This window comes from Siphateles boraxobius, unplaced genomic scaffold (genome assembly GCF_051911475.1).
Source record: "Siphateles boraxobius isolate OS27281-9 unplaced genomic scaffold, OSU_SipBor_1 20, whole genome shotgun sequence".
Classification (NCBI taxonomy): Eukaryota; Metazoa; Chordata; class Actinopteri; order Cypriniformes; family Leuciscidae; genus Siphateles; species Siphateles boraxobius.
The window spans coordinates 361040-388016 of NW_027508811.1; the positions used below are offsets into that span (position 1 = coordinate 361040).

At 43.1% G+C, this 26977-nt stretch overlaps 1 protein-coding gene across 1 annotated transcript in view; it reads right to left on the reverse strand.

Moving 5' to 3' along the window:
* Positions 1-1518: 1518 nt before the first annotated feature.
* haao (3-hydroxyanthranilate 3,4-dioxygenase) overlaps positions 1519-26977 on the reverse strand; it is a 77621-nt gene continuing 52162 nt past the window's right edge. The window contains exons 8-10 of the mRNA XM_077236377.1: positions 16344-16412; positions 16120-16202; positions 1519-1766 (exon numbers count right to left, since the gene is read on the reverse strand). Coding sequence (XP_077092492.1) covers positions 1673-1766; positions 16120-16202; positions 16344-16412 — 246 coding nt within the window. The 3' untranslated portion in view covers positions 1519-1672. The remainder of the gene's footprint in view (positions 1767-16119; positions 16203-16343; positions 16413-26977) is intronic.

Sequence of the window (26977 nt, forward strand, 5' to 3'; positions counted from 1 at the left end):
CGGAGGTGCCGGAACATGTTCCGGCTATAATCAAGTGTAAGAATGTATCTCAACGTTAATATCTTCCAGCCATATCTTCCTTGGTATAGACATATTCCTCTTGTTAAGCTCTACTGATGTATAGTATGTTACGATAAAATGTGTTATACTACTTTTACCATCCTTTGGAGTAAAATTTACCAATTCTGACACCATCATAAAACATGCAAATTAGTATATTAGAAGGAGACAAAAAAAACTCTCTTCCGCTAAAAGTTCCTAACTACTATTGGTCATTTCACCCAAAATAGGTGTGGACTGATATATCCTTAAAGGGTTAGTTCACCCAAAAATGAAAATTCTGTCAGTATTTACTCACCCTCATGTTGTTCCAACCTCGTAAGACCTTCGTTCATCTTCGGAACACGAATTAAGATATTTTTGGTGAAATCTGAGAGCTGGATCACTCCTCCATAGGCTTCTTAAGGGATTGAAACTTGCCAGCCCCGAAAAGTTATTAAAGATATCGTTAAAATAGTCCAAGTGACTACAGTGGCTCAATCTTAAATTTATCAAGCAACAAGAATACTTTTTGTGTGCAAAAAAAAAAAAAATAACGACTTTATTTCAACTATTCATTTCCTTCTCTGTAGGCCTCTAGTCAGTTAACTTATTGTGATAGCGTAGAGCTACGTCACACGTAGGTTCACTATTGGCCGACGCTGGTCGTGTGTGATGCGTGTGACGTACAACAACAGAAGAACTGCGCTATATCACTAGTGAACTGACTCGAGGCCCACAGAGAAGGAAACGAATAGTTGAAATAAAGTCGTTATTTCTTTATTTTTTGCGCAGAAAAAGTATTCTCGTCGTTTCATAAACTTTTTCATAAACTTTTACATAAAAAAGATTGAGTCACTGTAGTCACTTGGACTATTTTAACGATAGCTTTAATGACTTTTAGGGGCTGGCAAGCTTCAATCCCTTAAGAAGCCTATGGAGGAGTGATCCAGCCCTCAGATTTAATCAAAAATATCATAATTCGTGTTCCGAAGATCAATGAAGGTCTTACGAGTTTGGAACAACATGAGGGTGAGTAAATACTGACAGAATTTTCATTTTTGGGTGAACTATCCCTTTAAAGGACGATGACAATAGCTCATATTCCCTAATTTCTTTCTTCCCTGTCTTTTCCTAAGGATGAGACAATATCAGCTCAACCTAATTACATTTCAGTCAATCAGTCTTATCAAATTCTTACATTCATAAAATAAATATTGGATTGATAGAATAGGAAATATATTATGCAGTTGGTATTTTTAGGTCCATAGGTGTTGGAAATTTTAAATGAAAGAATTATGCGGATTATGATGGAGACTTAATTACAAAAACTATATTCAAGAAACTTGCACCTTTGCACATATAGAGTGTTTAAATTGATTAGAAGATTTGAGAGATTTCTTAAGATATATATATATATATATATATATATATAAGAGAGTTTCTTAAGATATGTATATATTTTTTATTATTTAAGGCTTAATACAAGGAATGTTTATTTGTCTAATGTCTGAACATGATGATTATTGTGAATATGAAACTGTGGTGGATACATAAGTGTTTACAATAAATGCTATACATTGGAAGGAATATGAAGTTTTAAAGTTCATACATTTTGCCCTAAACAAATGATCTAATTTCTTTGTGTGTCTCGGAAAGGTCTCTTCCTGTCTGGGTCTTGGGCAACATACAAAGCAACACAATCCTGTGACCGTTTCCACTGATACCTAAAGAAGCCCACACACAAACACAGTGGTGTTAACCAAACAGTTGTTATCATTCACACTGACATAAATACTTGTTCATTTGGTTTCCTTTCACTGAAATTTCCCATCCCTTACAAACGTTTATTTCACTTAAAGGGGTCATGAAATGAAGAATCTTGATATTTACACATAAGAGGTTACGCTAGAGTAAAAATGTTTTAGGTTACAACTGTGACCCTAGTTCCCTGAGAAGGGAACGATACGCTGCGTCAATGAAGCTTTGGGCACGCCTCCACGTGATTGCGCCTGAAGCATGAATGTCAACTAGTCCAATGGCGAGAGGGAACATCATGGGCGGGTGATTTCACAACCAGGAAAGAATAAAAGCACATCCGGAATGACCGGTGTTAGCCTCCATTAGCCAAAGCAAGTCGATCACAGCGATGAAGGAAGTATGGCAGGGCGACGTAGCGTCTCCTTCCCTTCTCAGGAAACTAAGGTTACAGTCGTAACCTGAGACTTTCCCTTTCAAGGGAACTCACACTGTCAATGACGCTTTGGGAACGATAATACCCAAATGTCTTACTTACAAGTGCCTGTCTATGTGAAACTGTGGCACAACTAAGACATAGGGACCTGAGAACCTGGGGCAGTGTCCAGGTCCAGGCTATAAAACCTCACGAATGTGATTGGTGAAGACCAACTTTACAGCTTTACAGGTGACCTTCACCTTTGTAAGCGGGGGGTTGGTCTTCCCCAATCACATTCGTGAGGTTTTATAGCCTGAAGAGATAGCCTCGACTATCCACTTGCTGACTGTCTGCTTAAAAGCAGGAATACTTTTCTTAGGTGATCCAAAACAGACAAACAGCTGATCCGATTTCCTCCACAGGGAAGCTGTATCATTTGTATCCAGCGCTCTTCCTGGATAGAGGAGGATCAGCTTTTCCTAGTCCTGATCTCTGAAAGGAGGAGGGCAAAAGGCTTGCAAAACGATAGGCCATGGTACATTGCCATTGTCGGCACCTTAGGGACATAGCCCGTTTTAGGGTAAAGAAATGGCTTGACCATCCCGATGCGAACTCAAGGCAAGTGGCGGATACTAATAAGGCCTGAAGGTCTCCTACTCATTTAAGAGAAGAAATAGCTTGAAGGAAGACTGTTTTTTACGTCAGAAACTTTTCTGAAACCGTTTCAAGGGGCTCGAAGGGAGCCACAGATAAGCCTTCTAAAACAACATCCAGGTCCCAAGCAGGAACCCTGGTTCAAATCGCAGGCCTCAGCGTCAAAGTACCACGAAGGAAACGAGTTATTAGAGGGTTCCTCCCCAAAGATGCCTTATCCACAGGGGCATGGTAAACCGCTATGGGAGTCACACAAACCTTTAAGGTAGAAGGGGATAGCCCTGCCGAAAAGCGATATTGTAGAAACTCAAGCACTGAACCAACTTCAGCCCCTGTCTCGACAGGATGTCTGGTCCTATGTTTTGGTACCCCGGGATGTATACTCCTCTCAGGGCGAGAATCTTCCCAAGGGACCACAGGAGGTTCTGGTGTGCCAGTTTGAATAGTGGACGTGAATGCAGACCTCCTGGTGATTTATATAAGAGACCACCGACGTGTTGTCTGAACGGACCTCCACATAATGGTCTCATAGGTCTGGGAGGAAGTGTTCCAATGCCACGAAGACAGCCATCATCTCCAGGCAGTTTATGTGCCTCGAAAGATGATGACTCCTCCATAAACCCTGAGCTATGCGGCCTTCCATTACTGCTCCCAAGCTTCTGAGAGAGGTGTCTGTCATGAGAGTGACTCGATGACAATGAACTCCTTACCTAGGACCCTGGGACAGGAACCAAGGTATCCTCGTTATATTCCTCCATATAACATATGGAGACACGCCACGTGATCCTGATCAAACGAAGTGGGTTCCCCCTCTGGCAAAACCCTTTGGTCCTGAGCCACTACTGCACAGGTCTCATGTACAGCAGGCCAAAAAGAATCACTTTTGATGCAGCTGCCTTCAGACCCAACAGTCTCTGAAACGGTTTCACAGTGAGTGACTGGCCTAGCTTTATCATTTGAACGGCGGTGAGGATAGCAGTCTCACGAGTGGGTGATAGAATGTTCAGCATCATCACTGAATCCCACACCACATCAAGAAAAAAGGTCTTCTGTAATGGAGAAAGCACACTCTTTTTGGCATTCAGTCTCATCCCCAGCTTTTTCCGACTATTCTCCGACTAGAATAAGCCAGTCTTCTATGTAGTTCAGAATGCGTATTCCCTACAGCCTGAGTGGGGCCAGAGCTGCATCCATACTTTTCGTGAACGTGCGGGGTGACAGAGCTAGACCAAACGGGAGTACCCGATATTGGTATGTTTTGCCCCCGAAAGCGAAGCATAAATGTGGAAGGATGGAGACATGGAAGTATGCATCCTTTAGATCTATTGTGACAAACCAGTCCTCAGATCTGATTTGATTCACAATCTGCTTTAAATGTCAAAATGTTTATCTTTTTTCCATCTTAAAAATATATCTAAATTACGTCATATGCTCTCATTGACAAATGCGGGACAATTAGTTCATGTCTTCATGACCTCAAGGCTAGATTATTGTAATGTTCTACTGGGTGGTTGCCCTGCACACTTAATAAACAAACTACAGCTGGTCCAAAACGCAGCCGATAGAGTTCTTACCAGAACCAGGAAGTATGAACATATTAGCCAGGTTCTGTCAACACTGCATTAGCTCCCTATTAAACATCGTGTACATTTTAAAATATTGCTGATTACTTACAAAGCACTAAATGGTTTAGCTCTGCAGTACTTGAGCGAGCTCTTAACCCATTATAGTCCTTCACGTCTATTGCGATCTCAAAACTCTGGCCAGTTGATAATACCTAGAATATCAAAATCAACTGCTGCCGGTAGATCCTTTTCCTACTTGGCACCAAAACTTTGGAACAATCTTCCTAACATTGTCCGGGAAGCAGACACAGTGTGTCAGTTCATATCTAGACCAAAAACACATCTCTTTGGCTTAGCATACATATAACACATTATAGATTGCTATAATTCAATGTTAGGCTGCCTAGTTTAGATCAGCCAGAACCGGGAACACTTCCCATAAATCCTGATGTACTTTGTACATCATAAGAAGGATGGTGTCTACGCTAATATTAGTCTCTCTGTTTATCCCGAGGTTTACCGCAGCCCGCCGGATCAAGGCCATATCCAGGTCTGATGAAGGACCATCACATGGACACGACGACAACGCATCCCTGAAGTGCCAGCCTCATCAACACTGTGAAGGCCTCATGGAAACCTCAACAAACTCATCTCCATACCTGCGTGATGACTCCGACCCCTAACCAGATGAACTGGATAAATATTGTGAAAGTTCTGATCCAATCTGACTTCTGACCTATTATGCCGCCTAAATCATAATCATACACTGTTCGTTTGTTGGCCAAAGGAGGACTGGCCCCCCGACTGAGCCTGGGTTCTGAATTTAACAATACTATTACAACTTTACTTTCCTGTTATCTCTGTAAAGCTGCTTTGAAACAATTTGTATTGTAAAAGTGCTATATAAATAAAGGTGACTTGACTTGACATGTGAATCCCCACCCATTAGGAAGTGCGGGCAGGGAGAAGCAAACTGCTTGAATGTTTGGTTCATCATAATTGTGACATAGTGACTGCACTATTTCCAAACTGTCAAACTGTGTGTCTTATTTATTGTTGTCTGAACGCTTGCTGAGGCACAGAAGCTAACGCCGGTCATTCTGGATGTGCTTTTATCCTTTCCTGGTCATGACGTCACCCGCCATGGACGTTCCCTCTCGCCATTGGACTGTTGACATACCTGCTTCAGACGCAATCACGCGGAGGTGTTCCCGAAGCATCATGGCCATTCTCGAAAGAGAACTTACTGCAAGTTTCAGAACTCAAAACGAACTCTCCAGTTATGGAATCCATCTATTATGGATACCCTTCTGAATGGCATGATTTGAAATCGTGAGAATTTTGCATGCACAACATGTGACAGTTCAAATGCTTGAAAATATAACACAATTAAAAGATGCTGCTCTTAAAAAAATGTGATTAATTACAACCCCGATTACAACATCAACTGAAATTATTCAGGATCAAATCAAACAAAAGGTGCTCATGTAAACACAGTTAGTGAAACACGCATCTCACGCCATACATTGTACATACACAGAAGCATCATGGCCACTCAAACAGTACCTGCCGTGCCCCCTCCAATTTTTTTAGCCAACTGCATTTTTAAAGCAACTTCCAGAAGCAACATTGACAGCGACAGAAACAAACTTTTCCATTAAGGGAGTCTGTGTCATTGGAAAATGTGTCATTGTCGTATGTAACCAAGGAGAAAATTCAGTTTACATTTGCATTTCCTAATTTTGCATGCACAACATGTGACAGTTCAAATGCTTGAAAATATACGCTTGAAGAAATAGCAATGAGAAATTTTTTAGAGTAAGGAACTTCTCTGAAACCTCTTCAATGGGCTCGAAGGGAGCAAAAGCCAAGCCTTCCAATACAATGGCCAGATCCCAGGCTGGTGCTCTATTGCGCAATGCAGGCCACAGCCTCAGGGTACCACGGAGAAAACAAAGAATAAGGGGATCTCTCCCTAATGAAGCACCACTCAAAGGAGTGTGGTAAGCAGATATAGTCGCCACATACACCTTCAAGGTGAAAGTAGATAATGCAGCAGAAAAACATTCTTGCAGAAAATCAAGTACTGTACCAACAGGGCAGATAACAGGATTCGTAAGGTGTTCTTCGCACCAGGCAGAGAACAGTTTCCATTTAAAAGCATAGAGTTTTCTCGTGGAGGGAGCTCTAGACTGGAGTATGGTCTCCACGAACTCAGTCGAGAGACCTGATTCTATGAGCTGAGCCCCCTGAGGGGCCAGGCCCACAGTTTCCACAGCTCCGGGCAAGGGTGAAAAATCGTGCCCCCTGCTTGGGTCAGAAGGTCCCTCCTGATCGGAATCTCCATCGGAGAGCCGTCTAGAAGGGACACTAGGTCCGAGAACCAAACTCTGGCCGTCCAGTACGGTGCTAGTAACAATAGACGGGCCCCTTCTCGGCGAACCCTCTCCAGGAGTCCCGGAAGCAAAGATATCGGCCCAAGGGGAGCTGGGTGCGTGAGGGAGAACCACATGGGACAGTGTGTTGAATCTGACGATGCGAAAAGGTCGACCTGAGCCTGACCGAAATTCTCCCAAAGGAGCTTCACCACCTCAGGGTGAAGTCTCCATTCCCCCGGCCTCAGCCCCTGCATCGACAGGATATCTGCTCCCTGATTTAAATGCCCTGGGATATAAATTGCCCTGAGAGACAGTAATTTCCCTTGGGCCCATAGGAGGATGTGATGAGCCAGTTTGCAGAGATGTCGTGACCTCAGACTCCCCTGATGGTTGATATATGAGACCACCGATGTGTTGTCCGTACGAACAAGCACGTGGTGACCTCTCAGGTCTGGCAGGAAGTGTTTGAGTGCTTGAAACACCGCCATCATTTCTAGACGATTTATGTGCCCGGAATGAAAATGGTCCTGCCAAAGACCATTCGCCGAGAGACCACTCATGACCGCCCCCCAACCTGTGAGGGAAGCATCCGTCGATAGCGTTATGGGTCGACAAGAAGCCCCCAACACTGGCCCTTAGGCGAGGAACCAAGGTTTGTTCCACATGATCAAGGCACGTAGGCATCGCCGCGTGATCTTGATCATGCGAAACGGATTTCCCCTCGGAGAAAACCCCTTGGTCCTGAGCCACCAATGCAGGGGTCTCATGTACAGAAGGCCAAAAGTTACTACATTAGACGCAGCTGCCATGAGACCCAACAGTCTCTGAAACTGTTTCACAGTGAGTGACTGGCCTAGTTTTACATTCTTTACGGCTGTGTGAATCGAAGTAATACGAATTGGTGACAATTGTGCTCGCATTGTTGTCGAATCCCAAACTACACCTAGGAAGGTGGTCCTCTGAGAAGGGAGGAGCACACTCTTTTTGATGTTGAGCCTTAACCCCAGCTTCATATGGGACAGAACGACATCTCGATGCCGAACTGCCATCTGCTCGGGCAGAGCAAAAATCAACCAATCGTCGATATAGTTCAACACGCGGATGCCCTGGAGTCTCAAGGGAGCCATAGCTGCATCCACGCATTTCGTGAAAGTGCGGGGTGATAAACCTAGGCCAAACGGAAGAACCCGATATTGGTATACTTCTCCTCCGAAAGCAAAGCTCAGGAACTTCCTGTGATGAGGATGGATGGAAATATGGAAATACGCGTCCTTCAAGTCTATCGTTACAAACCAGTCCTCGGACTGAATCTGTGACACGATCTGTTTGAGTGTAAGCATTTTGAACTTGAGTTTCTGAACCCTGCGGTTTAGTTGCCGCAGATCTAGAATAGGACGCAACCCCCCATCCTTTTTTGGAACAATGAAGTACCGGTTGTAAAACCCTGACTCCCTGCTGGGAGGAGGAACCCTTTCTATAGCCCCCTTTCGTAGAAGAGTCAGCACTTCCTGCTCCATAACCAGAGCCTGCTCGGGGTCCACCACGGTTGGGAGGATCCCCATAAATCTGGGCGGACGAGAACCAAACTGAATTCTGTAACCCCCCTCTATTATATGCAGGACCCAACAAGAAATATTTGGCAGTAGTTTCCACGCTGCCAGAAAATCAACTAAGGGTACCAGTCTCTCGAGACTGACCTCTGGATTTTGTCGAACAGCCACTTCGGTGCCCTGTAACGGCGAACCGGCAGGGAACAACCGAACTGGCTGCTTTACGACCCTCCTCGGAGGATCGCATGGGGACACTGACACCTCTGTGCCCTGAAACGGCAAACCGGCAGGGAACAACCGAACTGGCAGCGATGCGACTCTCCTCAGAGAATCGCCCCCCAGAGGATGCCGAGGAGGAACGATTTCTCGAAACCGTCCCTCCCCTGAAGGGATCACCCTCAGAAGCCTGATAGCCTCGGCGTAAGGACTTCTTCTTTGTCACAGCCTTTTTAGAGACGATGACAGTCCTCAGATCTTGACTGCCTCTAACCGGCTTTGACTGCGAAAACGCCACCCAGGCGCCTCGAATTGAGGAGGAGCCCGAGTGGCGACGCTGTTTCTGTTGCACACGGTGCTGTGAGGAGCCAGTAGATGGCCGAGACTGCCCCTGCCAAGCAGTCTCAGGGATATTAGATCGGCGAGGAAGAAACCTCTGGAGCTGTATTTATAGCGTCGCCGAACAGACTTCCAGGAGAAAGCGGAGCGTCCAGAAAAACAGACCTGTCTCTGTCTTTGATATCAGAAAGATTTAACCATAAATGACGCTCCGTGGCCACCAGGGCTGCCATAGAATGGCCTATTGACTTGGCCGTCTCCTTGGTGGCACAGAGAGACAGATCTGTTGCGCGACGCAATTCTCGAATTGCGTCAGCGCTGAATTCCTCGCAATCATCCATATCCCTAAGCAGGTCAGCCTGATATGCTTGTAAAATTGACATTGTGTGTAAACATGCTGCGGCTTGACCTGCTGCCATATATGATTTACCCACCAGCGCTGAAGTGGCTTTTAATGGCTTAGTGGGTAACGTCGGGGCTTTAAGAGATGACGCTGACTCGGGAGAGAGATAGCTCGCAAGCGTCTCATCAGCCGGAGGCATTGTCATATAACCATAATGCTTAATCCCCATAACATTACTGTAGTTAGATGTCTGAGGATTTAAAAATACGAGATGAGACCGGTTTATTCCACGATCTCGACACCTCAGTATGGAGATAGGGAAAAAACGGTAAGCCCCGACCAGGAGGTTGTGATCTTGATGGAAGGAATCTCTCATCTAATAAACTCTTTTTATTAACATCATCATATTCCGCGGCTGGCCACTCAATATTTAATTTAGACACAGCACGAGTTATAACCTTCAAAAGCTCCTCATCAACAGAGGTATGAGGCGGCGAACTCTCATAATCCCCTGCATCAATGCTGGCAACATCCAATTCCTCAGAACTGGATAGTCGCAGCATTGGTGCCTCATCTCGAGGAGAAGAAAGCGCAGCGCGTGCTTCTCCCTGAGATAAGGCACTGGCTAACAGGTGAAGGCTGATATAGGGCAGAGCCCGTCTCAAACCCCGCTGTCATATCCATTTGCGAACCCCAAGATGAGAGTCGACGCTGTGCCTCGGCATATATATATATATATATATATATATATATATATATATATATAAATACTGTGAAATATTGTGCTTGTGACAGACAACAATAAATAGACAGGGACAGTATACAGAGAGCGCTTGCTGAGGGCACAGAAGCTGTCGCGGCCTGTTTTCAGGGGTGCTTTATAGCTTCCTGGTCGATGACGTCACCCGCCTATGACGTCTCACTTTTCCATTGGACTGATTATACACATGCTTCACGACGCAATCACGCAGGGCCTTCCCATCGCGTCTCGACGCAGCTCGAGTTCCCTTGAAAGGGAAGCAGTCTTTGCACTGTAGATGGGGGACGTACAGAAGCTGACTCTGAAGTGGCATAAAGATGAGGTATAGCTATTTACACAGACTTATTTTAGATTTCATTGTAAAGTGTGCTGGTTCCTTTCCACGTTCTGAGCTGGTGTGCGAGCCTCATCGACAGTAAACGCAAGCTCTTATCAGTTCCGAAGTTCTGTGGAGGAGTATTTGATTAGCGACATGATGGTACGAGGAAGCAACAGCTAGCTTAGCTACCAAAGACAGGGGCTAGAGAGGATGCATCCAACTTCGACCACGTCAGCAGTATTACAGTGAAGACGAGACAGAACAGTCAACAGTCCAGGCCTCGCAGCACAAAGTTACCCAGTCGATGGTACCGGAAAAAAACAATCCAAAATTGTTTGTCCTTGGTGGATCACTAGCCAGGGCAAACACCCAATGGCCAACCGGCATGAGTGAGTAAAGTTCGGATACAAAGCCGCAGTTGCACCGAGTAAACAGTTGGCAAAACAGATATTTGCAGCTCCAAAAACGCACCTCATCCTAGATGCTTGGTCGTTAAGCTCAAAGAAGCCTAATGACTCAAGTTTTGTGGAAGTTTTGGCAATTTGTGAAGCGGCGACACACACGCCAGCGTCCTCACGCATCGCATGGATACACACTAAAACGGTGTGTTTTTCTGAACCTCAAAAAGTGACAATTTAAACATGCTGTAAAAAATTATCTGTTGGGTCTTTTGAGCTAAAACTACACATACACACTCTGGGGACAAAAGAGACTTATTTTACATCTTGTGAAAAGGGGCATAATATGTCCCCTTTAAATGATCCACTCACTATTAATGTAAATGCGCTGAATGGAACTTCTTCTGTCACATTTTACCAAACTGTCTTGATACCATCAAATCACTCAAACTCCTGTGTCGCCCCCGCTATGTACATAGGGGCTCCCGATGTAAGTTTATTTACCTGGACCATGCTATTCCCACCATTCTGACGGACAGACGCTCTGTCGCAGTGAAATGACGTCATCACAACAAAACACATGCGCGTTCTGTCAATCTAAGGTTCCTGGACTGGGTGATGTTGTTTATTCTACACTGCCTGCCTTATCACCTACTAACAGGCCTGCAATGTTCATGTTATTGAACACTCTTTCCCTAAACAATAAAGCACTACTCATACATGACGTCATTACTGACAGGAAAATGGATTTTCTTTGCTTATCAGAAACTTGGCAAAATCAGCAGGATTTCATGACACTCAACCAAGCCACCCCATCAGGCTATGTGTATATACAGAAGCCTCTCTCTACAGGCCGTGGTGGTGGTCTGGCTGTTATACATCGAGCTGACATCCCTGTGAAATAACTTACAGTGCCTAATATCACCTCATTTGAGTGTCTCTGTTTCACATTGGCTGGGCCTGCACAGCTCCAGGTGGTCCTTGTCTATCGCCCGCCAAGTCTTATCCATAAACTCTCTACCTCTCCCTTTCATTATCATCAACATACACAGTAAACAAATACACACCTTTTCAGGGGGTGCTTAATAAACTGATAAACTGTATATCCGTAAAACCACTCCTATGAACTGTAATAAAGTGCGCCCTCACTTTCATTACTGCCATGATCAATAACGTTAGGCCTATCACTTCAGTAAATAAGTAGAGCTATATGGATTAATACATCCAGCTACACACCACCGACAACGCTTGGGAGACATTCTCGTCAGTGCAGCAATGGCGGATGTGTACAACTCTCAACTCGCTGTGAACTCGATCAGGGCGGTTCTATGTGGCGGTATCTGTCAACAATCGTGGGCGGGGCCTGTTTCTGTAGTAACGTCACTAAAGCCGCATTCTGAAAACAGGTCGTTGGGAGACACTGCTTATGATTTATGGGGATTTAAAAAAAAGAAGTGGGTGGATTTTTATCACTGCAGGGTGGTTATGTACACACACTGCCATCACACATTTATATCCAAACACCATGCAAAGTGAATTTTGCATAATAGGTCCCCTTTAAGCCAAATCCATGTCAAACGATCTGATCAGATCAACGTTTCAACGAACAATGTTTCATGGCCATGTCCAGGATAAAGAGTATATATGGTCACACAATATATATATACAGTTAGGGCTATATTAAATGACTTAAACCGTGATATAAGATTTTGGCCATATTGGCCATCCTGAAGTCATTCATTCCCTGCGTGACTTGTAAAGGCTTGCGTTTAGCTTGGTCACACCCAAGGTGTCACTGTGGCCTCAATGCTTCAGCACTGCCACTCTGAGCTCAATTGCTCAGTATGAGGTAAAACGTCTCGTTTCGTTTGTAACCCTCGTTCCCTGAGTAGGGAACGGAGACGTTACGTTGTGACGGCGAATGGGGTTTCGCTTAGAAAGCCTATTAAATTCGAGTATTACAAAATGAGCCAATGGCAAAGAAATGCCATGGGTCTGTGGAATTTGCATAGCATAACACCGCCCTAACTCGTGGGTATATAAGGGAGTACGCTGGCAACACGTGTATCTCAGTGGAAATATGCAAACAATGCCTGCCCGAAGGGAGGATTTCCGGAATGCACGTATGACCCGCGAGCGGGATGCATATGGAGAACACTGGGGTATCCAGCCCGCAGGGTGGAATCTTTCAACCCCAGGGGGGGCAAGGTGGCTTGCCAAGGGAAAGACACATGCTCAGAAAGGCTAACAGTGGAAATACACACGTAGGGGTCGCCCAAGGGAGCGCATGCACAAGGAGGCACCTAGCTAACGTGAAAGCTGCCGCAGGCATAGACTCTGGCATTGACGTCAACAGCGCTGGAGGAACTCAGGGTTTCTCGTGGAAACTCACTTGTGGTGAATATCGCATGTATCCAGTCCGAGGAATGGAATGGCGAGCAAGAGATGACACCGAGCGGGTCCTATGACCGGGCACTGGGGGCGAGTACTGAGAGGTCACTGGCTTGACTCGGAGATTGTAGAATCTCACGAATGCGTGGTTGTCGCCCAGCCTACAGCTCTGCAGATGTCTGTTTAGCGAGGCCAAGAGGCCAAAGCCCAAGAGTTGACTACACTCCAGGTGGAGGTCCAGGTGGTAACCCAAGCAACGGCATCCACTGTCCAGTGAGACAACCCTTGCTTGGAGAGAGCCTTTCCCTTCAGCTCCTCAACATAACAGACGAAGAGCTGGTCTGAGGTAATGAACACTGTGTTGTGTCTACGTAAGCACAGAGGTACGTACTGAACAGAGTAAGGTCAAGCTGGGTCTGCTTCCTCTGAGGGCAGCACTTGTTCAGCACCTCAGGAACACGTGAGAATAGCCGACCCGAATTCCAGGCACACTTCGTCAACCAAAATGCCTACAGGTCCCCTAGCCTCTTGATGGGGGCCAATGCAACCAGAACGCTGCCACATAGACAGGCGTACTACAAAGGCTCAAGGGGAGCTCTCGCAGGGCCAGGTCATAATTCCCCAAGGACTTACCTTCAACTGCATAGTAATGTGCAGCGAAAGCAGCAACAAATAGTTAGAGGGAGGAGGGAGACAGCCTTTGCTCCAACCCATGCTGCAAGAGGAAGCACAACAGTGATCGGCATAACTGGGGTCTTCTCGGGGAGAAGAGCGCCTGGTGACAAAGGGGTTTCCACTTCAACGCATAAGCGTGTCGATAGACAGGGCCCAGCGGAAGTGACGGTAGCCACCACCTTTTTGAGGTGATAGGGTACTCAAACCTGCCTCGTCCCAGTCTATGGAAACTACATGTGTGGCTTCTCGACGGGACAGGTCCTGTCCAGGAGCCCGCGGCAGCATGTCCTTTGCACATGGCACCCCAGCCCGTGGCAGAGGCATCTGTTGACACAACAATATGTCTGGAAACTTGTTCTAAGGGCACTCCGGCCCGTAGAAACCTAAGGTTTGTCCATGAGGTGAAGGTCTGACACCAGGCCCGAGTAACTGGTATCCGGAAGCGTGCCTTGTTGCCATGCCCATCTTGGGACTCGATCGTGAAGCCAGTGCTGAAGCGGTCTCATATGAAGCAATCCGAGCGGTGTAGCTGCCGCTGCAGATGCCATATGCCCCAGGAGTCTCTGAAATAACTTCAGTGGAACCGCACTCTTACCTTTGAATTGTCTCAGGCAAGTCAGCAGTGACTGTGTGTGTTTGCTCGTAAGCTGCGCGCACATGGCTACCAAGTCGATTTCCATACAGAGAAAAGAGATCCTCTGCATGGGGGAGAGTTTGCTCTTTTCCCAGTTGACCCGAAGGCCCAAGCGGGCTAAGCACTAGGTCCCTGTGTTCGCAAACCTGGTCTCGAGAGTGAGCAATGATCAGCCAGTCATTGAGATGGTTCAGAATGCGAACCCCGTGTAGCCGTAGGGGCACAAGGGCTGCCTCAATGACTTTCGTGCAGACGCGAGGAGACAGAGCTGAATGGGAGAACCGTGTACTGGTATGCCCGCCCCTTGAAAGCAAACTGTAGGAACGGTCTGTGTCGAGGAAGAATGGATACATGAAAGTATGCGTCCTTCAGGTCGATCGCTGCAAACCAATCCTGTGGCTGAACATATTCAAAACTGCGTTTAGCCGTTAGCATCTTAAATGGGAGCCTGTGAAGGGATCGGTTCAAAACGCGCAGGTCCAGGATTGGTCGTAACCCACCGGTTTTCTTTGGTACAATGAACTAAGGACTGTAGAAGCCGGACTTCATTTCGGCTGGAGGGACAATCTCGACCACACCCTTCGCCAGTAGGGTAGCGACCTCCATACGCATGACAGGGGCATTGCCACCGACCATAGTGTAACGGACTCCCGGAAAGCGGGGAGGAAATCGTGCGAACTGAATTGCATAGCCGAGCCTGATGGTTCTGGCGACCCAGCGGGACAGGTTGGGAAGCTCTGGCCAGGCTTCCAAGAACTGAACCAGCGGGGTCATGAGAACCACAGACGTACCCTCGGTGGGGCAGCGAGGCAGAATGACCGCCCCAGACGTGGGAGGCATAACGTCCCGGTGTGGGGGCACGGTCTTAAGCCGCGTCCTGTCAGAGGAGACCAGGAAAGGAGTTACGCTATGCAAATTCCACAGACCCATGGCATTTCTTTGCCATTGGCTCGTTTTGTTATACTTGAAGTTGATAGGCTTTCTAAGCCAAACCCCATTCGTCGTCACGACGTAACTCGTAGTGACTATGAAAGGGAACCTCAGACATAGTGGTAAACCACTCATTACCATAAGGACAAAGAAATGTATAAATAAATAAATAAAATGTAGACAAATGCAAATATACATAAATAAATGTGGAAATAATTAAAAGAGAAAATAAATAAATTAAAAAATAAATAAATACAATTATACATAAAAGAAAATAAAAGTTTAAATACTTTAGAAAAAAAATGTATTCATTTATTTATGCATTTCTTTGTATATTTATTTATGTATATATTTAAGTTTTTTTAACATTTCTTCATATATTTATTTATTTATGTATTTATTTATTATTATTATGTCAGCTTTGGAATAAGACCATCAAACTCAGTCATTGTTCTGTCAGCTTGGAGTACGTCAGAAACAGAACGAGGCATCAGTTTACTGTCGAGTGCATCCAGTGTTGACAGCATCACAGATTATAATGGGTTCTATTGTCTTTTGGCATGGATATGATGCAATCACAGCAGTGGGCATTTACTTCCATTTCTGCTGAGGTAAAGCCCCTTTCCCAGAAAGTGTAAATAAGGTAAGTAATTTTTTTTTTACAAATAATGGACCGCTTTTGGTGCAAAATCTGGAACTGCATTTCATGACCTCTTTAATACATTAGTAACACAAATGCTCATCACACTTACTCTGTCTCTCCAAAAATAAGAAGACAATCCCCTGTAGACAGGATGTACTTCTTGCCATCCATGAAGACATTGGAGGACCCCTCCTAAATAAAACACAATCAAAAGTAGGAAAAGAGAAGGAAAGTATAAAGCTAAAATAAATATAAAAGAGGGCACATAAAGAGTAAACAAAAAACAGTGACAATATAAAGAATATATGTAAAAATATAAAGAATAGATGTTACCAGCTGCCAAATCCAGCCATCAGTTCGTCTTCTAGAGGATTTAGATATCCCAGGACCAAAGAGTAGAGTCTAACAGAGAGAACATCTAAGTCGGCATATGCATCACTACCATAGCTTTATTCTTGACCAAATCTTTATATTGCCATTTTCACGTTGAATCTTAGGGGGCTTTTCCACTGGGCTCGTTTGCTGCGGTCCGAGCCCGAGTGCGTTTGTTCCCGGCGCCCCCCGCAGCGTTGGTCTGGTTTCACACTCAACTTGATTCTATCGAACTCTGGTGCGTTTGCGTGCATCTTACGTCATTGCAAACGTGCACGGCGCATGATAGAAAACACGACGCGGGTCAATATATTGTGTTTTTTATTAATTTGGTGCCATTATTCATAGCTGAGTAAACAACCCAGGTTAACTGTGTGTGTGTGTGTGTTTCGCATAAGCTGTTTTTCCGCTGCTTGCAAATGGACTCTTTTGAGGAGACAGTGGATTTCCATTAATTTGTTGGCCTGATTGCACGCACTATGCGCGAATACACTGCAGACTCACTCTTGCTCGTATCCAGGGTAAATCTTCATCCCTTACGTGTGTTTTATTTAACTAAATACATCATAATCGACTAAAACGCATGCGCAGGATACTTTACTTCCTGAACAAGTGGGCACCCGAGTCCGTGTAGTTTTCACATACACGCGAATCGCAGCACGGTTCGGGAGCAACCGAACTCAGACCACCTCCTCCAGGTAGTCTCGGGTTCGGTACCCCAGTGCGCACCCGGGTCCCATGACAGGGTTCACATTAGCGATTTTTCATGCGAACCGTGCCCCGTTCCGAACTAAACTGCCAGTGTGAAAGCCCCCTTAAAGACTCTCTCGATGAAGGAGTGTAGAATCGAGGAAAAACTTTTATTTTAAATTCAAAACCAAGAAACTCAGGAATACCCAGGCAGACCAGCATCAAACAGACTATACAGCATTTAACCTAGACTAATAAGAGAACCAATAACTAACTCAGGTTTAATCTGAGGTCAGGTTAACATTGTTCAGCGTAACTTAGTTGAATTAAAACTAGTTTTAAATGTTGATAAAACAAAATAGATGTTTTCTAAATCTAAATCAAAATCAATCCCTCAAAATCTTCTGCCTATTACTACGTCCCAAGGCTCGGAGATTGAGTTTGTGTCTCAGTATGTATATCTTGGGATTTTAATTGATGACGCTCTCTCCTTTGGTCCTCATGTTCAACAACTGGTGAAAAGATTGAAAGTGAAATTGGGTTTTTACTTTTGAATCAAATCCTGTCTTTCCTTCGAGGCAAAAAAGAGGCTTGTTGCAGCCACATTTATGTCATGATTCTGCCATCTAGTTCTTGTTGTTGTTTAATTCTTGAGGCAGGATCATGACAGAACCATGTTTTGTGTGCAAGCACGTGGCCTTTGGTTTGGGCCATGTGCTTGTTGTCTCGTCCTCTGGCCCCTCCCCCTTGTTATCCTCGTTTTGTCATTATTGCTTTACCTGTGTCACCTGTTGTTATCATTTCGTCTCTCTATTTAATCCCCTTGTGTTTGCTGTCTTGTGCCGGTTCATTGTTTCTCGTTGTGTGATTCCCAGTGTGAGTATCCAGTGAAGAACTCTGTCTTGTACGATCCTGATCCTGATCCTGATCCTGATCCTGATCCTGTTGCTGTTATTAGTTATTTGTCTAGTTACCTGTCAAGTCATAGTCTAGTGTTGTTAGTCTTTGTTTTTGCCCTTCAGTCTTGTTTTACCCCATCGTGGGTTTTGTTTTCCCTTTTTGTTAAATAAACGTGTGTTTTCGCAAACTCTCTGCAATTGGGTTCCTCCTTACAAAACCCTCACACATTTATGTCTGTACTGGACTATGGTGATGTTATATATATATATGCATGGATCTTCACAGTGTTTACATGCTTTAGACAGTTTATCATGGTGCACTGAGGTTTACAACAAATCTTAAAACCCTCACTCATCATTGTGTGTTGTATGCTCGGGTTGGGTGGTCTGCGTTGTCCATCCGAAGACAAAAACACTAACATCAGGGCCAACCCTGGCCAATCTCCAGCCTTAGGCAAGATTTTACCTGGTGCCCCATGCATCACAGCCCATTTCACCCTGTCACTGTGTTCATGAATATTTATCATATATATATATATATATATAAACACACATTACAGCCTAAACACAAATAGCACAAATAGCAAAGACTGTAATAAATAATAATAAATAGCAAAGAAATAACAAATGATAAAGCTTGTGTTGCTGAATATTCAATCCCTTAGTCAAGTCAAGTCATCCTCATTTATATAGCGCTTTTAACAATGTAGATTTTTTCAAAGCAGCTTTACAGAGATAAACATATAATTTAAGGTAACAGAGATTGATTTGGTTTTATAGTGGTTCTTGAAAAATGTTTTTTCCAGCTAAAGTTAGTTTTGATTGATTCACTTCCGTCTAAATGATCATTTGTTATTAAATTAGGGGCCGCTAAGACGACACCGTTCTCTCTAAACAGACTTTAAACGTGAACCTGTGATAGACGCTGATGGCGTTCACATGCGCATTAAGAATAGATTCTATAGTTATGTGCGATTGAATATATGTGCGCAGGTTTGTAATTCCTTACAAACCATGTGTGGCGTGATGGTAAGGCGGAGAGCAAGATGATAACTACGATAAGCAGAAAAAAACTCACATTAAGGTACTCAATGTCTTCACTGTAGCCAACTACGCCACCTAGGGACTTCCACCCCAGGATATACCAATAATCAGAATCAATCAAAAACCCCAGGTTCGTTCTCCCCAGAGAGGACTGAGACAGTTCTGCCAGTTAAAACAAATTTTTATTATGGTAAAATATAATTCACATGACAATCACTAATAATTACCCTCAATACATTTACCTTTTACATTACCCACACATACGAAAAAAAGGTACTTAAAATAAAGAAAAGAAGGAAAATAAAGATTCAACACAGAGGGCAGCACTCGGATCATCAGAGACACTAACAGGGAAAAATAATCCGGCCCCACCCCAACCAGTAATCACTCACTACAACCACACACACACATTGGTGTTGCACACTAGAAAGGAAATGAGAAACACACTCATGTGTTAAACACTACACCCTGTAGCGACTGACCGAATCCTGTTTTCCTTTCACTACTGAACAAATATGAACACATATATGTTTAATTCACAAAACCTTGAATCATGTGAAATGGTGCCCCAATGTCTGCCAGCCGGTCATTGATTAACTCCATTTATGACGCATTGCGCAATCATGAAACAGGTCCCCGTTGTTCTCGAAACCCTCACGTGGTGCACACCACGGATGGACAATATGCCCTAAGGATACACACACACACACCACACATACCCGCACACAAACGTCCTTTGTGTGCAACTTAGGATAGGAATGTCCCTAATGTATATAACACAGAATTGTATCTAACCTTCCTGTATGCATGCATATCTAATTAGTTTTGTCTTATTCTATATTCTTATTCTATAGATGTAATTGGAGACTGGTCTGTAACTTCAAATCTTAAGTGTATTTCTAAAGAAAGATTACCTAACAGTATCATCTTCTGTAACTCGCCCTCTTGCTAGGTCATAAAACTTTATGACCCCCAAAAGGAATTCCAGGGGAATCACAGCTCCCACTTGAATTCTGATAAAGAAAGAGGAATAGACTCTGCAATTATATATTTTCTATAAGTATAACCACTTAAGAAATGTATAAACATGAATTTGATCTTTCCTAGGTCATGGTAGCCGGTATTATGGCTTTATAGTCGTGTGAGTGTGTTTAAATGTGTGTAATTCTGCATATGAATGTAACTTTATGTTTCTTCTAATCTTTCCGGCCATTCTTGGTACCTGTTTGACCGTCTTGTTTTGACTAAACCAGTCATACATAGGATATTACAGTAAAATGTATTGTTCTGTGTGTACAATCTTTCTGGCTAGAAATGACAAAATTTTATAGCATCATCAATTATCCTGACAAGACAAAGAAGAACTTTTCCCGCTCGAGATGCTCTAAGATGATTGGTTCACATACGCGAAGCAGGCGTGAACCCCTCCTCTCTATAAGAAACTGACACAGGAGTTTCTCAGAAGAGAGCACTTTCCCTGTGAGAGGTGTCCGGTCCCATGGCTCCTTAGGGAGCATTACACCGCGTTTCTTTTCTTTTCCTTTCTTTACTAAGTTTTATTTTCATTCTTCGCCTCTCCCTCCCGAGGGAGATGAACTCTGAACTATTTCCTTGGTAACTTCACGTTCGGTGAACCTTTAAAACTTCCCGCGAGTCTGCTCGCCCCGGAAGACACGAGAGAACAAGCCTATAGCGCCGAAGGACAAACACGCACACGACTCTGCGTTCTTCAGCTCACACAAAGAGAACCATATACGCAAGTATAGGTTATTGATTTGATTTGATTTGATTGATGTGATTTCTTGTTGCCTCTCTAAGGGTTATTGTCTGTGATTTTTGCCATGCTGCGATCACCCCGGTGATCTCTCTCATCCTGACTGTTAGTTTTACTTTCTCATCCTCTATCTCTCTCTCTCTATATATATATATATATATATATATGTATATATATGTGACCAGTCACGGAAACTAGGGACACAAGTCGGTTCTGGGGCATTTTGAGTTATTCATAGATTCTGAGAGTGTAATATCCAAGCTTTCCAACGATGTGTAACATGTGGAAATCTGATAATATTTGGAGAAGTTGTGGCCATTTTAAAGTAGGCACTTAAAAAAGCTCAAAGAGGAGAAAACGAGCTAAAGATTGTGCAGTTCTCACCTGTCTCTGCTGCTGGGGGTGACAATAGGGCTCATTTACATCTCATTTAGATAAGCCATACCCCCTGTAAAGCTCCTCCATGTGCTTTACAGCTTTTTTTACACTTCGAATGAGTGCACTTCTGCCGCACTAGGCGAAAAACAATTGTGCTGCCCCTCTATTTGCAAAGTACCAGCAACAACACACAAAGACCAATAATGCCATATAGCCTGCATATAACGCGAAACCAGCAACAACACATAAAGACCAATATGCCATATACATATAACGCAAAACCAGCAACAACACACAAAGACCAATATGCCATATAGCCTGCATATAACGCAAAACCAGCAACAACACACAAAGGCCAATATGCCATATACATACAGTATAACGCAAAACCAGCAACAACACACAAAGACCAATATGCCATATACATATAACGCAAAACCAACAACAACAAACAAAGACCAATAAGCCATAGGCCTACATATAGCGCAAATAGTACGCAACGCTCGTGTGCCCAAAATGTCAACCTGCTGGCATTTTTCTTTAAGCAGTCATTTCTGCAATTTTCCAAATAATCACATTTCACCTCCTCAAATTACTGTTGCAAATCTCTTTACACCACTTTCTTATGTGCGTATACACACACAAATGAAATGTCCGCAAGCACATTATATCATCAGCAGGTTCAGCATCTTAAATAACGACTAAAGAGCAAATGAAGCTTAACTTACATTTCAGAAACACGCACGGCAGGCCTTCATCGCAGCAGCAAAGGTCTTAACTGCATCCTCTATTTCGATTCTCCGTCACATATGAAACAGCCAGCCACCGCTGTCAGCGAGCCGAGCCGCCGTATTGAAGCACTGAGGGCGAGCGCGCTGCGCCCATACCTCCGGTTCAGTTTCCCGAGCCCACGAAGTGCGGCGAAAACATTTTCGGTGTAACTGCCAGACGGTTCATCTCGTCTGCGACAATCTTTGCGGCATCCATCTTCATTGAATTTTGATATCAGAGAGAGCTGGCCAGAGCACAGCATAATAAGTAGCCATGTGGTTGACTTGGAGGGCGGGGGCAAAAGCGCCGGGTTATTCAGTATGGAAATACACACAGACAATGACACGCCACGCCCCTACTGCATGCTAGAATCTCCGAAAACAAGCCGATTTCAACCTCAAAATGTAAGCTTTTAAATATACCAATACTGCTATCTCAAACATGGAGAGGCTTCTTCGTGATTTCAATTAACAGATTCTCCAAAAAATTGAAAATCACCAATTTTGAAAAAAAACTCTTCTTTCTCATTTTGCTCGAAAGTTGTGCTGCCGACTTGTGTCCCTGGTTTCTGTGACGGGTCACATATATATATATTTCACTCTCTCTCTCTCTCTCACTCAATCTCTCTCTCTCTCACTCCCGTTGTTATTCGTTTGTCTCGTTAGTTTTACTGTTTATTGTACATACATGTATCCCGGGTTTAAATGTAGAATTCTGTATCCGTAGTTTCATTTTATTAAAACCATTATATTCTTGATTGCTAATTGTCTAAAGTTCTCATTTTTACAAAGTCAATGAAGTGTTCGACCCCTTTTGCTACAAAGCTTTACAATTCGTTACTATTTCAGTAACCTAAATTTTATAATAACAAGAAGGTGATTTTTCATGGCCAGAAAATAGCTTTTTTGGAATTATAAGAAAGAGATAATTTTTGTTGAAAATTGATAAATTAATCTTACGGCCGTTTGCTGGACAAACAGATTGTTCGATAACTAAATTAATTCCATTTAAGGTTATCTCATATAATCGATCTGTAATAAGACTATTGATATATTAATGACGAACCATAACCCATTATGGTGATCATTCATATATACAATCGATCTATTTTCAGCTTCGATAATTTAACTGTAATATGCAATATATTAATCATTCATGATTAATTATTAAATTCCCTATATATAATTTGAGCTAATTTAATGTAAGACTCATTGTCGCTACAACCCCAATAGAGAGGTGGGAACATACCCCTCTACCAATGGCCACCGGTGACCCCCAAGCGCTTACCAAAAAGAAAAAGAAAAATTTATAAATAAACCCCAAAGGCAAATGTAGATACCCTAAATTATTGTACAAACAATTGCTTGTCCTTCAGTAAACTTCCCCAACAGGAAGCACTTCGTCTACAAAATACAATTATATATATATATATATATATATACATAAATAAAAGAGGAAGATCAATACTAATAAAGAAAATACCACAAAACAAATTAGTCAAAATAAAACACAATTCACAATGGAAACAAAACAGCAGCGTAATCCGGGTCCATGTGTCCTGGCATTACAGATACGCTTACACCGCTCAGAGCTGGAAGCAAGCCTGTTACGTCCCTCCGACCTGCACGCACACACACACAGCCGTGAGTTTTAAGTTTTTCTTTATACAAACATGAAACGGTCCACCGGAAAAGAGATCATACTCACTGCGTTAACAATGATTTTAAAACGACTATACAGGCTCTCGCTGCACTCGGACTATGTAGTGACTGCAGAACATAGGCTTTAAATTACACACCAATATTAGGAAATCACATTCCACGTCTCATAGATTCACATACCTGATCGAACAATGAACGGAATAAATGCCCCGGACCACACGACTCCACTAGGAAAAGGCAAACAGGATGCCAAAAGCAACGTGCACACCCAGCCATTTGAACGCTGTGCTTTTATTTAGAAGCGCAATCATGGTAATGATCAACCAGCCAGCTAAATCTACTGGGCAGATAATTCCAGTTCTCCACCAGGGGGAGTTATCGGGGAAATTCCCAATCCACCACACATGCCTAAACAAACTACTTGTCTTGTCTATAAAATTTGATGCAGAATTTTATTTTATCTTATCACTTTGGGTAGGTACGCGAACCGAAAAATTCCACAACGCTTTATCTGTAGAGTGGTATAGGGATCCTCCATAGGGAGAGGCTAGATGGCACTTCAGCACTGCATTGTCATCAGGTCCAGGCGAAAGTCCTTCGTCAGATCTGGAAACGGCCTGGATCCGGCAGGCTGCGGGAAAACCTCGGGCTAAACAAAGACACTAAAATTAGCGTAGATGCCATTCTTCTTATGATGTAACGAGTACATCATTATTTAAGGGAAGTGTTCCCAGTTCCGGCTGACCTAATCTAAGCAGCCTAATATTGAATTCTAGAAGTCTATAGAGTGTTATGTAAATGCTAGGTCAAAGAGATGTGTTGTTAGTCTAGCTTTACACTGACAGACTGTGTCTGCTTCCCGGACAATGTTTGGAAGATTGTTCCAAAGTTTTGGTGCTAAATAGGAAAAGGATCTACCGCCAGCAGTCGATTTAGATATTCTAGGTATTATCAACTGGCCAGAACTTTGAGATCGCAATAGACGTGAAGGACTATAATGCGTTAAGAGCTCGCTCAAGCACTGGGGAGCTAAACCATTTAGTGCTTTGTAAGTAATCAGCAATATTTTAAAATTTATACAAAATGTTTAATAGGGAGCCAATGCAGTGTTGACAGAACCGGGCTAATATGGTCGTTCTTCCTGGTTCTGATAAGAACTCTAGCGGCTGCGTTTTGAATTAGCTGTAGTTTGTTTATTAAGCGTGCAGGGCAACCACCCAGTAGAGCATTACAATAATCTAGCCTTGATGTCATGAACGCATGAACTAGTTGTGCCGCATTTGTCAATGAGAGCATATGATAATTTAGATATATTTTTAAGATGGAAAAATGCGGTTTTACAGACACTAGGCACTTGACTTTCAAATGAAAGATTGGTATCAAAGAGCACACCCAGGTTCCTAACTGACGACGAAGACTTAACAGAGCAGCCATCAAGTGTTAGATGGTATTCTAAGTTATTACGTGTGGGAGTTTTTTGTCCAATAATTAGAATCTCTGTTTTTTCAGAATTTAGTAGTGGGAAATTACTAGTCATCCAATTTTTGATATATACTATGCATTCCGATAATTTTGTGAATTGGTGAGTTCCGTTAGGTTTGGAAGAAATATAGACCTGAGTATCATCAGCATAACAGTGAAAGCTAATTCCATGTTTCCTAATGATATCTCCTAAAGGTAGCATGTACAGAGTGAACAGTAGCGGTTCTAGTACTGAGCCTTGTGGTACGCCATACTGAATTTGTGATCGATAAGACATCTCTTGATTTACTGCTACAAACTGATAGCGGTCAGATAAATATGATTTAAACCATGCTAATGCAATTCCACTAATGCCAAGATAGTTTTCATAGTCTATTTAAGAGAATGTTGTGGTCAATTGGTCAAATCCAGCATCAAGTAACACTAATAGAGAGATACAACCACGATCAGATGATAAGAGCAAATCATTTGTGACTCTAATGAGAGCTGTCTCAGTGCTATGGTGCGGTCTAAATCCTGACTGGAAATCCTCGCAGATACCATTTCTTTCAAGAAAGGAACATAGTTGTGAGGATACTGCCTTTTCTAGTATCTTTGACAGAAAAGGTAGATTTGAGATCGGCCTGTAATTGACTAATTCTGTAGGATCAAGTTGCGTTTTTTTAACAAGCGATTTAATCATAGCCAGCTTAAAGGTTTTTGGTACGTATCCTAGAGACAAAGACAAATTAATGGTTGTATGTGTGTTGCTGTAATCTATAGGAATATCTTCAGAATTACTGAGATGTCTAGTTTCAAATATAATTCTTTTGAAGAGTTGGTGTAAATGATAAATTGCACTTGACATTTCTGCTAGCTACTGTATAAAGGCCACCAGGGCACCATACAGATTTTATCAAATAATTTGCTGATTTTTTATCAGAGTTAGTTCTGGCTGCAGAAAAAGTCCTAATTGTTGGTGATTTTAATATACATATATATGACGTAAAAGACGCGCTGGGATTGACATTTAGAGACATTCTGAACTCTATTGGAGTTAGACAACACCTGTCAGGACCCACTTATTGTCATAATCATACTTTAGATCTAATATTGTCACATGGAATCAATGTTAATGCCGTTGAAATTCTGCAGCAGAGCGATGACATCTCAGATCATTATCTAGTCTTGTGTATACTCCATTTAGCCAAAGTTAAAAAGCCGACTCCGTGTTACAAATATGTTAGAACTATCACTTCTGCCACTTAAGATTGCTTTATTAATACTATTCCTGATCAGTTTCATCTCCTCAGTATCCCAGATAGCTTAGAAGAACTCGATATTGTGACAGAAACTTTTGACCTCTCTTTTCCAGCACTTTAGCCACAGTTGCTCCTTTGCGCTTAAAGAGATTAAAGAAAATAGTCCAATGCCGTGGTACAACAAGCACACTTGGCCCGAAGTGTGAGCACTTAAGAGAGCAGCCAGAAAAATGGAGCGCAACTGGAAGAAAACAAAACTAGACGTTTTCCCGAATTTCGTGGAGAGACAGCAAGATTGCGTACAGAAAAGCCTTAAAAACTGCTAGATCTGCTTTTTTTGACTCTCTTAGAAGAGAACAATCACAACCCTAGGTATTTATTTGACACAGTGACTAAATTAACAAGAAATAAAGCTTCTACTTCTGAAATTTATAAAGAGCATAGCAGTAATGACGTTACAAACTTCTTTACTTACAAGATTGATAATATTAGAGAGAAAAGTATAACTATGCAATCATCTACTACAGTAACGCATCAGGAAGACCAATGCAGTATCCCTGAGGAAAAATTCCATTCATTCATTACAATAGGAAAGGAAGAATTGTCTAAACTTGTTAAATCATCTACATCAACAACATGTGTGTTAGACCCTATA